The sequence below is a fragment of the Carassius auratus genome, chromosome 35 (genome assembly GCF_003368295.1).
Source record: "Carassius auratus strain Wakin chromosome 35, ASM336829v1, whole genome shotgun sequence".
Lineage (NCBI taxonomy): Eukaryota > Metazoa > Chordata > Actinopteri > Cypriniformes > Cyprinidae > Carassius > Carassius auratus.
The window spans coordinates 12,448,065-12,462,212 of record NC_039277.1 but is presented as its reverse complement, the minus strand read 5'-3'; the positions used below and the strand labels follow the sequence as shown (position 1 = coordinate 12,462,212).

General features: G+C 38.4%; 1 protein-coding gene across 6 annotated transcripts in view; it reads right to left on the bottom strand.

Annotated features, from left to right (window-relative positions):
- Positions 1–14,148, bottom strand: part of LOC113054444 (stAR-related lipid transfer protein 13) — a 50,228-nt gene that overhangs the window by 1,433 nt on the left and 34,647 nt on the right. For 5 of the 6 annotated variants that reach the window (XM_026220007.1, XM_026220009.1, XM_026220005.1 and 2 more), the window contains 12 exons: positions 12,643–12,714; positions 11,459–11,540; positions 9,489–9,552; positions 5,162–6,492; positions 4,801–4,971; positions 4,051–4,210; positions 2,995–3,193; positions 2,685–2,898; positions 2,400–2,514; positions 1,608–1,853; positions 944–1,161; positions 197–373 (listed from right to left, as the gene is read on the bottom strand). In XM_026220007.1, the coding sequence (XP_026075792.1) occupies positions 197–373; positions 944–1,161; positions 1,608–1,853; positions 2,400–2,514; positions 2,685–2,898; positions 2,995–3,193; positions 4,051–4,210; positions 4,801–4,971; positions 5,162–6,492; positions 9,489–9,552; positions 11,459–11,540; positions 12,643–12,714 (3,049 nt within the window). Of the gene's footprint in view, positions 1–196; positions 374–943; positions 1,162–1,607; positions 1,854–2,399; positions 2,515–2,684; positions 2,899–2,994; positions 3,194–4,050; positions 4,211–4,800; positions 4,972–5,161; positions 6,493–9,488; positions 9,553–11,458; positions 11,541–12,642; positions 12,715–13,179; positions 13,202–14,148 lie in introns of those variants that run through there. The other variant, XM_026220006.1, reaches the window with a different exon arrangement.

Sequence of the window (14,148 nt, the reverse complement as noted above, 5' to 3'; positions counted from 1 at the left end):
GGAACAGCAAGCAAATATACTGCATTTAGTGTAGCATTGAGACATATGTACTGCGTTCTTTACACATGCTATGAAGACGCACATGACAAAAAGGAATTTATATATATATATATATAAAAAAAAAAAAAAAGATTCTTATTGATCCCAAACATTTGGACAGTAGTGTATACTTAAGAGTTGATTTCAGTGCACTTACTTCAGATCAGCTCTGCATATATGTGTGAGTCTAGACTTCCCCGAGCCACACGGTTCAAGCATATACTGTGATTCCAGAATTATTCCCCTCACTCCGGCCAGCTGTGGGCTTTCCTCGTGTTCAATCGACACAGACACCAGCACACACACTCCTTTCTGCATTTCTGTCCTCCACGTCCTAAACAGAAAAGAAAACACCGCCAACATAAATCAGAGAGAGCATCTGCCATGCCGTACACACACAAGAGATGTAAGTGTCAGTCAGTCAGCCAAGTGCAAATGTGATTAATTATCAAATAACATGCAATATTCCAGCTGAATGTTTTCCATCGATCATATTACTGTTTGGACCTCACAGCTGCGTATTTGTCAAGTGTTGGCAAGCTGTACTCTTACAGTGATATTTTGGGTATAACCCGGGTGGTCTAATTTGCTTAGCTGAAAGCATTTTATGGTGAACTAACACAGAGAAGTATGCTCAGAGAGATTTCTTTCAGTAATATTCCATGAATGCCCAGCTGTTCAACAGGGGTATGTGGGACCTTTTTACGACCTCGGTGTTCAGAGAATCACAAGAACTTAATGACGCACAAAAAGCACTTGTTACAGATGAGGCGCATGCTTTGTTACAGCCGTAATGGTGTAATCAGTTCATTTAGATATTTGCTAATGGCCTCAAACATGGGCTACTCAGGACACATGGCTTGAACAGTAAACAATACACAGAATCAGATCATGTTGTACTCGCCTGAGCACCACAAAGTCTCTGTTTGGGTGAGGGGCCATGCTGTTCAGCTCATACTGGTACACCTCTGTCTGCTTGTCCAGAGTTTCTAGAACCTTCCACTGTAGCAGGTTAGTGTCCCACAGGTGGCGCTCTCGCAGTATGCGATTAAGCACCACAGACGGAGGAGCCTCCACCTCCACAGACACACGCCAGCTTCTCAAAGGGGTCCCGTCTCCCACCTGTGACAGACAGCAGACTTCCCTCAGACTTGTATTTATTTTATGGGCTTTTGGTCTTTTATTGGATAGGGCAGTCAGAGCAGACAGAAAATTTGGGGTGGGAAATGACACAAGCCAGATTCGAACTTAGGTTGTCGATAAACGGGACCATGCTCTACATTTTGAATATATGAATATTTGTCCCAACTCGTTTGCTTATGCTTTCACGAGCAATTTACTAAATGTGAAATCAAGATGTTAAGACGATTTAATAAATAAAGAAATAGAATAAATAATAATTATTTAAATAATAAATATAAAAACTATTCGAAATAAATGAAAAATAAACGTTTCAACTCAAACTATATATTTATGGAACTAATAGTGGGTACTTTTATATTTTGTAAATATTTAAACCATATATTCCATATAACATGTATTTAATTAAATAATACATAAATTATTACCTTTTTGAATGATATCTCTGTATTGTCAACATTTGATCTGGTCACCCATCCCTTGGTCTTGTCTTTGGCCTCTTTCATCAGATTCTGTATCAAGCTCTCCAGATAAGAGCGACATGTGCCTTCCTCCTCTTCTTCGTCTTCCTCGTCCTGTTGAGGTTGTTTTTTACAGAACTCGTCCAAAGAGGGCGCCAGCAGCTCAGCTTCCATGTATGAGTTCCTGGACTGAGAGACCACCTCCTGAGGAATCTGCACAAACCACATAAAAAAACCACTTCGACAGACGTCTCCTCTTGTCCTCTAACTCTGAATAATGATCCAACAGAATATTTACTGTACTATTCAAATGTTTGGAGTCAGTAAGATTTTAAGTAAGTCTCTCATACTCACCAATGCTGCATTTATTTGATGAAAAATAGAGTAAAACAGTAATATTGTGAAATATTATTACTATTTAAGCTCTTTTCTATTTAAATATATTTGAAAATGTTATTTGTTCCTATGACGGCAAAGCTGAATTTTCAGCATCATTACTTCAGTCTTCAGTGTCACATGATCCTTCAGAAATCATTCTAAAATACTGATTTGGTTCTCAATAAACAGTACTTCTTAATGATTATACAGTTATATAGTATATATAAAGAGAGAGCATTTATTTGAAATAGAAAGTATTAAGTGATTACAATAATCAGCTGAACTTTTTGTAATTGTTCTGCACACAATCTTATAAAACAACCACAATTTCTCAGTGTATACACATCTCACGGCAAACATGTCAGAACATGCATCTTGTACCTCGAATAGGCGATTGCACTCAGCAATCATGTGCGCTAGCCCCTGAGTGGCCGCAAGGTTCTCATTCAGGTCCTTTTGGTCTGGCCGTCCAGTGGCATACTTCCTCTGAATAGACCTGAATGCAACAGAAGACATCATATGCATGGACTTCCATGTGATCGATAATATTTTCACAATTTTTGTAGCTGCAAACATATAAACGAAACTTATAAACCAATGAAAACCATCTATCATGGCACATTTTATACATTTATATGAAGATCCAAAACATCGGAACTCCATTACCTAGGTGACAGGTTATCATTCTTCATGATGTTGAGGTGGAAGAGAGAAGGAGCGAGGCACACCGCCAGGTTCATCGGTGTCATCTGGTTCTCCTCAACAGAGGAAGTGACATCATTTAGGAAGCACAGCAGCGTCTGCAAGACCTCACGGTTTTCATCAGCCATTAACATGATAGCTGCCTGCACCGCCTGTAAGCGTTGCTCTTTAGGGACATCTGGGTAGACGATTGCATAGAGTGTTTTAGGGATTTGAAAGCACTGTAGGAAGTATTTGGGCAGGACAGCTCGTAACAGACAGGAAATGCTCTTACACTGGTATATGTGGAGGAAGGTCTCGCCCATTTTGCTCGTGAGGAGAGGTTCAGGCAAGTCTCTGAAGAACTGTTTGACCAGGTCTGCCACATCATACGCCGACTGATCCTCGTAGTTCACGTTCTGTGGGGAGGTTTCACACATTTGCCGCAGAGCCTGAATACGAGACTTTACACCAGATTTACGGAAAAGGCCCACCTGAAACAAAATGAGAAAAGCAAATACGATTTGTATCTTTTTTCACATAAAATGTGAGTGGTGCCTGTGATTCTAGGGTGTGGGTGGTAGCCTGGTTGCTGCTAAGTGGTTGTTAGGATTGTTTTTGGGTGGCTGCTGAAGTTGTGGTTACATTCATGGTTGCTCAGTGAAATTTAGCAGCCGAAATCCATTTGTCTCAAGAGGAATCCTCATAACTGAGAGTTTTACAAGTTTCCCATGAAGATTTCACTTGGGTTCAATTTTGGTCATATGTGTTTATTTTTATTGTTATTTTTGATTTAAAAGTGACCTCTGAATGTGCATCGGGACACTATCGACATTTTGCTAACATGAACAAAACGTTACTGAACCAAGTCAAAACATCCCACCACAAAGTTTCTATGATGTTCTAGTCTATGCTTGAGTGCCTCTTTCTATTTAAGCTTATGGATTTTTTTACTAAAATCTTTTTTACTAAAATTAAGACTAAAATCGTGTGTGATCACTTAGAAAAGAAATAGCATTCCTCGACTTAACAAGCCACACAACTGGAGGTATCATTCATAACCGCAACACAAACATTTGTTCAAAAACATAAACCTAAACACGACCAATAGTAATAATGTACCATTAAAACCAAATTAACTGAATCCATTTGATTTTATTTTTAATTACTAAGACATCAACATACAGGAAGAAAAACAAACACTATTAGGGTTTGTGTGCTTTATCTGTCTTTAGGAATGGAGCAGTGGCTGGGCATCCAATTTTTTACTTTGTTTGGAATATCTTTGACTCTGGCCTAACTTAGGATGAACCTTATAATCGGTCTTGCAAATGTGAATGAAACTGTGTACCTGGTCCAAACACTGGCTCCTTAAAAAGCGCAGGGCGAGCTGTAAGCTTATGGGCAGAGGGTGTCCGTACCGCTGAACATGGACAATCAGAGGAACACCGAATACCATCTTATCCTTGTAGTCTGGTCCCTTCATTCTCTTCATAAATTTTGGCACTGACCTAAGAACATATAAAAAAAGTACTGAGAAGAGAAGATCAGTTTATGGCCATAAGTGTGTATATAGTTATATCTGTGTGTAGGATCTGCTATAAGAATCTTGATTATATATAATGCAAGGAGGAGTGTAAATGGAAGAGTTCACAGAGTCTGGAGGCAGAACTGTGATGTAGATGGCAGGATGAGATTGTTCCACAATCTCTGGAGTTTTAACCCAAAACTAATTTAACTGAGGAGACACTTTGATTGGTGTCATCTAATAAGAACTCACAAGAAATCCCCCAAACACATCCCACAGGGACTTTCCATGACTGATTCATCTTATTGCTTCATCGGGTATGTATATACCGTTCAAAAGTCTATGATCAGAATTATTATTCTTATTTTAAAAAATGTATTCAGCAAGGATGCATTAAATTGGTCAAATTTATAATGCTAGAAAAGATTTCTAATGCAGATAAATGCTATTCTTTCAAACCTTCTAATCATCAAATAATCCTAAAAATCTACGTATTACAATATCTACAAATGTTTTCAATATTGATAAGAAGAAGTGTTTCACGAGGACTTATCAACATATTAGATAACTCACCAAGTCCACCCATGCTTGTTGGACATGGAGTATTTCTCCATAATAGCAGTGAGACGCAATAAAGAAAACTTCTGCAGCAAGCTAAGCTGGCCCACTGATTGGCTGGATATCTGTAGCGACATTCCTGACTGGCCGAGGAGGTTTGACATCCTGAAGCTGGGCCATCTAAGGCTAGAAATACAACAGTAACATCATATATTCACGGAAATCTAATTATGAAAAGATCATTTAATGCTTTCTAAAGTATAAATAAAAATTCAAGTTAGCAGAAAGACATGTATATGTGATTTCTTGGAAGAAAGTCTTATTTTAGTCTTATTATTAACAAGCGCCTCTAAGTATCTCCATCCTGAAGTCTCACCGTGGTCGTGTCAGGGAAGCCCCCACCCCTGAGTCCCTCCTCTCTCTGGTGCTGGAGGTATCCGTCTCATTTAATGAAAGCCTGTCCTTGTTGCCGTCGCTGGATGTGGTCAACTCTTTAATTACAGAGGTCCCGTCAAAGTCCAGTGTGATCTGACTGGAAGACTGGCCGTCAATAATCTTCTGCTCCTGCCCCCTGGCGCCATCCCCCTCCCCTTCACTCTCCGGCAAGACGTTTTTCGACCAGTGGTCCACGATCTGCTGCAGGCCATTCACATGCTGCAGAATATCATCCAAATGTGGGAATATATCCTCCTTCTCAAGGTCCAACAGGTCCCCCGTACTCGCGTACAGGTGAGAGCCAGGTACATTATCATATACACTGATCCTGCTGCCTCGTAGGCAACAGCGTGTCGCAGGCCGGAGTTCTCTCCAACCAAATTTCCTGCACTTGAATGGCTGCGGCTCTGAATCGAGAACCTTCCAGTTTCCATGTTCCTTACTGGCTGGCGTCAGACTCTCGATTGACAGCGCTTTAGGGAAGGTACCAGGTTTGTGATCTTTTGGGATGTGCACCAATAGCTCGTCGTAGGAGCAGAAGTCATTTTTGTGGCTCTGTTCAACTGGTCTCCTCCTCTGGGGAGCGCCGGCAAGAATATCGGTGTCTTCTAGGTAGATGCCTGCACGTTTACCAGGAGGATACAACTTTGAGACATTTCCCTTTATGTTCGGCGTGTTTTCAGCACTACCACTGGTCTCAGATTGGCTGCTAGCCTCACTGCTGGCCAGCGAATTTGGGCAGTTGTTAGCTAATGGCATGTTTTCAGCATTTAGAGGCCCGCCATTGAAAATCTGAACACATCGTAGAGTCTTTAGTGCCTCTGGCTCGCTTTGCAGAACTGGGCCGCTAATAACCAAAGAGCGCCGCTCAGAGCGACCAATGGATGGCCCCCACGTCCGACCCAGTGTTTCCATCCTCCTCAGGAAGTCTTTGGCGCGTGTGCGTCCTCGTCGTCTGCTCTTGGCAGGAAGTGACCCGTAATGAGGCAGCTCTCTGGGCAAGTGCAGTAGGGTGAGCGAGGCAGAGTCAGGCATGGCAGCCAAAGAGTCTTCACTGTGCAGGGAGCAGATCTCTGGCTCGCTGAGGTCTGTCAGAATGCTCTCACTGCTCACAGTGGTCCGCAGACCCTCACCCACCTCAGAGGGGCTCCGCTCCTCTGCTCTACCCAGGAGGTAATCAATGTCTTGCAGACGTGACCAGCGCCGACTGTTCCACTCAAACGTCCATCTATTACTGATGGCCAACAGGTACTCCTCATCAGAGTCCTCACTCTGCATGCATTAAAAAAGCACAGAATTACAATTAGTTTGACATGTTTTTTAAGTGTTTCACTGTTCCTAAACTAAAGATATAGAATATAATCCTTATTTAGTAGTTTAACTAAAACTGACTTACAATTCTAACTCAGTGGACGATAAAATTGGTGACTGCTCCCATAGAGAAATATCGGTTGCACTTTATTTTACAGTACGTGTACTTACATGTACTTATAGTGTACTTACAGTGTATTTATCTAAGAAAGTTCTGGTAATACAAGGGAACTACATGGGGTAGGGTTAGATTTAGGGGTAGGTTCAGGGTTAGTACTTAGTTATTACATAGTTATTGTAATTACGATAATAAGTACATAGTATGTACATGGGGAACAGGACTGTAAAATAAGGTGCTACCGAAATATCACTTAGATTTGGGGATGAGTACTTTGTTTTCACTAGGGCCAGTATGCAGCCACCTAGCAACACAGTGGCAAACTATATATTTTTTTCAGTTAATAAACAAATATGCATCCAATTATTGCATTAATAATTTTCCTTATGACTGCACTGAAAGCAAAAACACTATATAAAGAAATATATTTTAAATGCACATTTATAAACGATCAATCTTAAAAGAAACAACTTATCTTTCTCTATTATATATAAATATAATTATATAAAGATGAAAATCTGCATTTTTTTGTGATATTAAAGGCACAATATGTAATTTTCACTGCTGCAGTGCGCGTATTTAAAATAAACACAGAGACAAAGACGTAGTTTGATGACGAAGTGATTGAGTGTGCAATCATGGGAGTCATCTTAAAACGCACCACATATTAAAGCATACTAAAGTCTTTAGCGTTTCCATGTTTTCTAAAAAACCAAAACAGGATATAGAGTGGTTATGAGAGGTCATTAGGAGGCGACACAATGACACTATGGACACGGCCCGTGTCACTAGTTAAAACAGATTTTTTCTCTAAATTTAAACATTCTTCGAAACATTTGGGATAATGTCAGCAAAATAAATAACACTGTTCTAGTGTTTTTTATATTTTAATAAAAAATTATTATATTGTGCCTTTGACTTGATAATGGAAACCATGGGATATTAAAGCTACTTTGTACAGACATTAACGATATGTTTTGTAGTTAGTAAAGCCCAGACACATGTGCTCACGCAGCACAGGAAAGAGCTGCGTCTGAACCTGTGTACCTTCACAACCCATTTCCTATTTAAAATATAACAGATCTCATACATTTAAATAAAGTAAGTGTGATGATGTCAAAAGAGGCTCATGGTTTTTTTAAATTGTACGGGGAATTCTCAAATATCAACCAAACAAGGGGTCTCAAACATAATAGGTATCAAATCACGGTCTGGTTGTGTTAAAGACAGCAACACTCAAAGACCCTTTTCACATGCCTGAGACATCAGTAGAGGCAGAAGTGTCAGAAATGACCTACTGAGTAAGATTCACAGCTTACAATCATAATTAGGCTGAAATACAACCCCTGAGTAAACAGTAAGAGAGTTTCAACTGAAGATTAAACTGACCCTTCTATGTGGAAAGCCAACATCAAATCCAGTGATTTACTTTTTATATAATCTGCTTTGTTATAATCCGTTCATAGGCCAAATAATCCTTTTTAAAAACCCAGACAGACAAAATTACCCTAAAGACAGATTTTTATTTCACAGGCACTATAAACCAGAGACATTACAGTAATAGTAAAAACATTATCATTATTTAGATTCTTCATGGATCGGATATTACATTTTATTTCGCATTTAAATAGGTGAATCTCGTGAAGAAATGTGTTTTCATAATTTTGAAAATGTATTTTGTATAAAGACACCATTAGAATTTTTGCATTGTGACATCATTTTCATGAAATTTTCTCCAAAATTCTCATTAATGTGGAAACAATTTTCAAAATATATATGTAATGTAATACGGTAATGACACCCTTTTTTTGTTTAAAATCTTCTTGACTTAAAAATCATCATATATACATTACCGTTAAAAAGCAAAGACTTAAGACTTAAGTCATTTCTGATTTAATATAAAATAACTGATGCGCCAGGAAAGCCCTACTATGGACAAAGGCATCCAGCTACTGCTGTAGCTAAACTGAATAAAAAGCAGAAACGTTTTGACTGATAAACCGTTAAGACAATAAACACACGATTGCTACAATATATGGTTTATATGTACTTTTCCAAGTCCTCTCCAGGTAATAATGGTGCAGTGCTAATTGACATATCATTTATTACACTAGCCTTTAGAAAGTATAAAATATATTTTCTGCTTTATTCTGTCATAAAAATGGCAAAAAAGGTGTTTGTAGTATAGAAATCAATCATAAAAGGAAATATAGAAAAAATATTATAGAATAAAAATTGTTAATTGTCCAGCAACAATTTAAAGAGAGAGAGAAGAAAATTAAATAAATGACTACAAAAAAATCTGTCAATTAAACAAAAAATAAAACAATTATTATTATTATTGACATTTCTGTCCCCCTAACTTCTGAAATCCCCTGTAATCAGCTTAGTGAAACTTAAAGTAAATCTCCATCTGTCACCAATATTTACTGAGCTTTGATGACTGATGATCCGAAAAATTCTATTAAACTATTAAAAAGAACAGCTGAACATAAGTTCACAAATAAAATATATGTTGTTCACATTGTTACTGCCTTGATTTCTTATTTTGGAATAAATTTAAAATGCTTAAAAACACTACTTGAGATTCATACGTGGCTTTAATATATATAAAATTGTTTACATTGTTAATGTAAAAAATATTAACAATTTTTTTTTCTTTTTCTGTGTAAGTAATGTTTCTTTAACTAAGAAAACATAACTGGGACATGAATTTACATTTGATTGAAAACATAACTCACTTTGCCTCCTGATTTCAGAATACCATTGTACAACACTTATATATATATGTGTGTAGACAGTTCCCTTAAGAATCACCGAAAATTTAACAGAAACTTACTTTCTTCTTCGGGAGGCTCACGTCCAGTTTCATGGAGGCACACTTGTTCAGAGTGTTGAGTCGACTGGAAGAGAGAAGACACGGTCACTGATGCATCCGTCACTCTCATCTCCACCACAAAGAAACCATACAGCCACAGAGAGAGAGAGAGACAATCCACTGTAGATCCTTCACTCGTCTAACCTCTGTATGCTTCTCTACGTGCAGGTGTAGATTTCAAGAAACTCCCACTATCTGTGTGCCGACTGGCTGACGGAAAGAATGACGGGATGGCTTGGCAGTCATAGGTTCTAATCTCTTTCAAGACATGGCCATGAATGAATGAGACTCTGACGGGACCGCAGAAGGAAAAACACAAGGATAAAGAGAGCGCGAGAGAGGGCAATCCCCCTTCTCGTCCACCTCCCCTTTGATCTAACCCTACAGTGCCCTTCAACGTTCTCATCTGACTGATCTTCACCCCTAAAGAGGTTTTCTCCACCCTGTTTTACACACACACATCTTCTTTACTCTACAAGAGATCGAAGACCCCTCGCTTTATATCCATACCAGACACAAATAAGCTATTATTTGACCTATAAAATCAGACCTGCTGTTTTTGGCGTGTTAAAATTATCCGTCATGACATCAGCATGGTTAATCAGCTGTCTGCCTACACAATTTTTCAATCAAGATTCCCTAATTAAACATCCTGGGCCCAGATGCCCACATGAATATGCATAAATATCATGTCTGTGGTGTGATAATGAAACACCATTATCATTCCAGAAGATACTGTCCTTAAGAGCAGTGTGTGTATTCTCGGACGGTAAAGCTGTCAGACATCACTAACGCTGTCATTAGAGGCATTAGACAGGGAAACAACCCGCTGGAAACCCTCAACACCTCAAACCCCAGGCCTTGTTTTACACAAACACACACAAGCATCTGTTAGTAGCCTACACTATCAGCCCCAACACCCCTCCATGTCCCCCAGGCCTTTGAGAGGGACATCAGAGCGGACTCCACGGGGGCTGCACTAGGGATCAAAGTGACAGGAAGGGGACAGAGTTTATGGAGGACATGGGTCAGACAGCTACAGAGTTCTCGTACTTGTGCATGCAGGATGGAGGCAATAATAGGGTTTGGTCTGGTTGTGAACTGGTCTTAAAAAGAACTGCTGAAGTTTCTGAAACACATTTGCTCATAAAAGAAAGGAAGAAACTTTTTTTTTTAAATGATTTTATAAATATAGATGTATATATTTTCAATTAAATCACATAATTAATAAAACATTTGAATAAAATAATTTTATAAAATAAAACAAAAAAAAATAAAATAAACATTTGCTTATATAATGATTTTTGGGATTTTATGTTTTTATGGATTTTATGAATATAGATAAATACTGCATAACAAACAAATAGTAGTATTAATGTTAAAAAAATAAATACATTGAATGAATTGAAATACATTTATAATAATAATAATAATAATAATACAAGAAATAATATAATATAATAAACACATACAAGTTGATAAACAGCCTCTCTCTCTCATTTGCTCACGTTTTGTTCTGTTGTGTATAAATAAGTAAATTAAATAAATAAAATTTTCTCTCCACGGTGACAAAAAATTGACAGAGATGTGCCATTGTCAAAGCAAAGTTGCTTTAGAGGCAGAGAGAGCTATTGCATCAGTGTCACATATATGCACCATAGGACCAGCAAATTAAATACAAAAGTAAATTGGAAAAAATTGATTTCATGTTGTCCTCAAAGTTTTCATATTGTTCAGCATTGTGCAATATAAATGGACAAAACAACATGGTCATTAGAGTACAAGTGATTGACAATAAAGCCTCTGATTTTCACAGCTGTCATTTTAAGTAAAGACAGTGTATCAAGTTGAATCGAATCGAAAATAACTCTGAATCTAAAGAATCTCTAGATATCGAGAGAGAATCTTTATCTAGATATTTGGAATCTTACCGGCAAAGAGGCTCCACAAGGTCTTTGTCGAGAAAGTCATGGTCCCTCTTGACAGCAGATATTTCAATGGGAAACTGGGAATCTGCGGGCAGAGACAGAAAGCAGATCACTTCTCTGTCCCGTTCAAAAGGTGTAATGTAACCAAAATATTTAGAGTGAGTGATCACAAATGTTCACTCATGGATCAAGTGCATGTTATTTAAAGTTATTTTCATACAGAGACATATAAAGCAAATCAAAATCATAAATTAAAATGAAAGTGATAAATTAGCAAATAAAACTCTTCGAGTTCATCTGTCCAAACATCTGCAGAGGCTCACAAAGATCCACTGCAGCTGTGGCATAATTCTTATAAAGCGAACATAATCTCTGGCAGACGCTCCTTCACTGCTTACATTATACACAGCAGACCGGCTCTGAAACTCAACTCCCTCCATCTGACTCAAAAAAAGGCTAATAATTAGCAAAAAGGAGGAAAGACGGATAAAGATGTGCGCTAAGGTGTTTTCCCATTGGAATCTGGGAGTTTTTTTATTTATGTCATAATGACTAGGCCAAACGGATGATTTTCTCATGAGAGCCAAGCTCTGAATTTACACTGAATTAAATTTAGAATTGTTTGACATTTTATCGCTCATTGATGTAAAGTATAATAAGAAGGAGTCAGGGGAATAGAGAGAGAGAGAGAGAGAAGCAGAGAGAATAGTATCCTCTTGACCCCTGAGCTGGCCTGGGAGGAAGACTGAGGCAAAGGCCTGTATTTTCCCGGCAGTGATAATGAAGACTTTTTCCCATGACCTCTTACTTCCATTTGGATAGAAACTCTAGCCTGAAAATAGCTCGCTGCCGCCCTAAAATGACCAGAAAAAATGAGATTTGTGCTGACAAATGGAGCACACAGCTGTGTAATTGCATTTTTTATTCCATATGTCTATAACGGAAAAACAAAAATAATTCAGCTTGTGATCACTGTTTGGCTTCTGTCTGTTCAGCTGAGGTGGGATGGGATAGTTATGATCTCAAACTCAAAGCAACAGTCAACTGTTCTCTTTGTCTCTCCTACTGCATTCCTGATTTTTTACCATCACTTAACCTCACAGCTGCAACCACACTGCAGACATTATTTAAGGCCACCGAATCAATGAGCAATGTGTATGTTAATAGATATGAATCTGATTCCTTACCCTCATAAAGTTGGGCATACTGTGGGAATCCCGCCGCCCTCAGCCAGTCACATGCCTCTTTTGCTTCGATTTCTGAAAACAATGACATGATTCATGATTCAACAGTTTATTCATCAATTTTGACCTAATCACACACGTTACACGTTAAATATTATAACTAGCTATTGGCCTCAATAAAGCAAAACCAGCAAATACATTAATACTGATTATTACTGTAATTATCAATAACGTGTATTACAAAGTAATTAATGCACATAAGACATTACAGTTGAGACAAGTGAAGAAAATTAAGAATGGTGGGGTTTTTAGATCTCTTTTTCTGTTTTGCCTGGATCCATTTACACCACATTTCATTGAGAAAGACCCACAAGAGATGAAATAAGAAAGTAAAAACAAAGCGTCTCTCAAAATAAGCCATCATAAAATCGGACGGGTCAGGAAATGACCTCACCACAATCCGACAATTATATCCTTTTCTTACAGGATTCTCCACATACTTGGGCTAAATTACATATTTTCTGAACAAAAACCACTTACTGTCTGCTGAAATCTCGCTCTGAACACAACACTGAACATATAACGCTTGATACATACAGTACTCTCAAACTAATGTGTATAGAAAAAATTCTAACTGTGGTTCTTCTAACACTTATTGGTCGTCTCATCACTTCTTCATGCAGAAGAAACATGTGTGTCCCTCAGATCTGAGCATCCTATTTGTTCTCCAGGGGTTTTAAAAATTTAAAATCTAGTTCAGTGAGCATATAGTCCAGTTGTGTCCAAAGCAGCCTCAGATAGCTGGCAGCTCCTCCTCTGCCCTGTCCCGTTCTTCCCGCTCGCTCTTGTCTAGAACATCCTCCCTCTGGCTGATGCGATCATCCTCTCAGTCTCTCGGCCTGTGTTCATCCTATTCTCTCTCTTTGGTCCTTTTTTGAGCAAACCCCTTGATACCCTAACAACCACCCAGAATATTCTTGTGACTGATTTAGACCGTATCATAGTACTGAGACTGTTCTCCTTAGAGTTACAAATGACCTGCTCTTATCATCTGATCGTGGGTGTATCTCTCTATTAGTTTTATTGGATCTTAGTGCTGCGTTTGACACAATTGACCACAACATTCTTTTGCATAGACTTGAACACTTTGTTGGCATCAGTGGAAGTGCATTAGCATGGTTTAAATCGTACTTATACGACCGCCATCAGTTCGTAGCAGTGAATGAAGATGTATCATATCGATCACAAGTGCAGTATGGAGTACCTCAAGGCTCAGTACTAGGGCCGCTACTCTTCACGCTTTATATGTTACCCTTGGGAGATATCATCAGGAAACATGGTGTTAGCTTTCACTGTTATGCTGATGATACGCAGCTCTATATTTCCTCGCAGCCTGGTGAAACACGCCAATTTGAAAAACTAATGGAATGCATAGTCGATATAAAAAATTGGATGACGAGTAATTTCTTACTGCTAAATTCAGAAAAAACAGAGGTGTTAATCATAGGG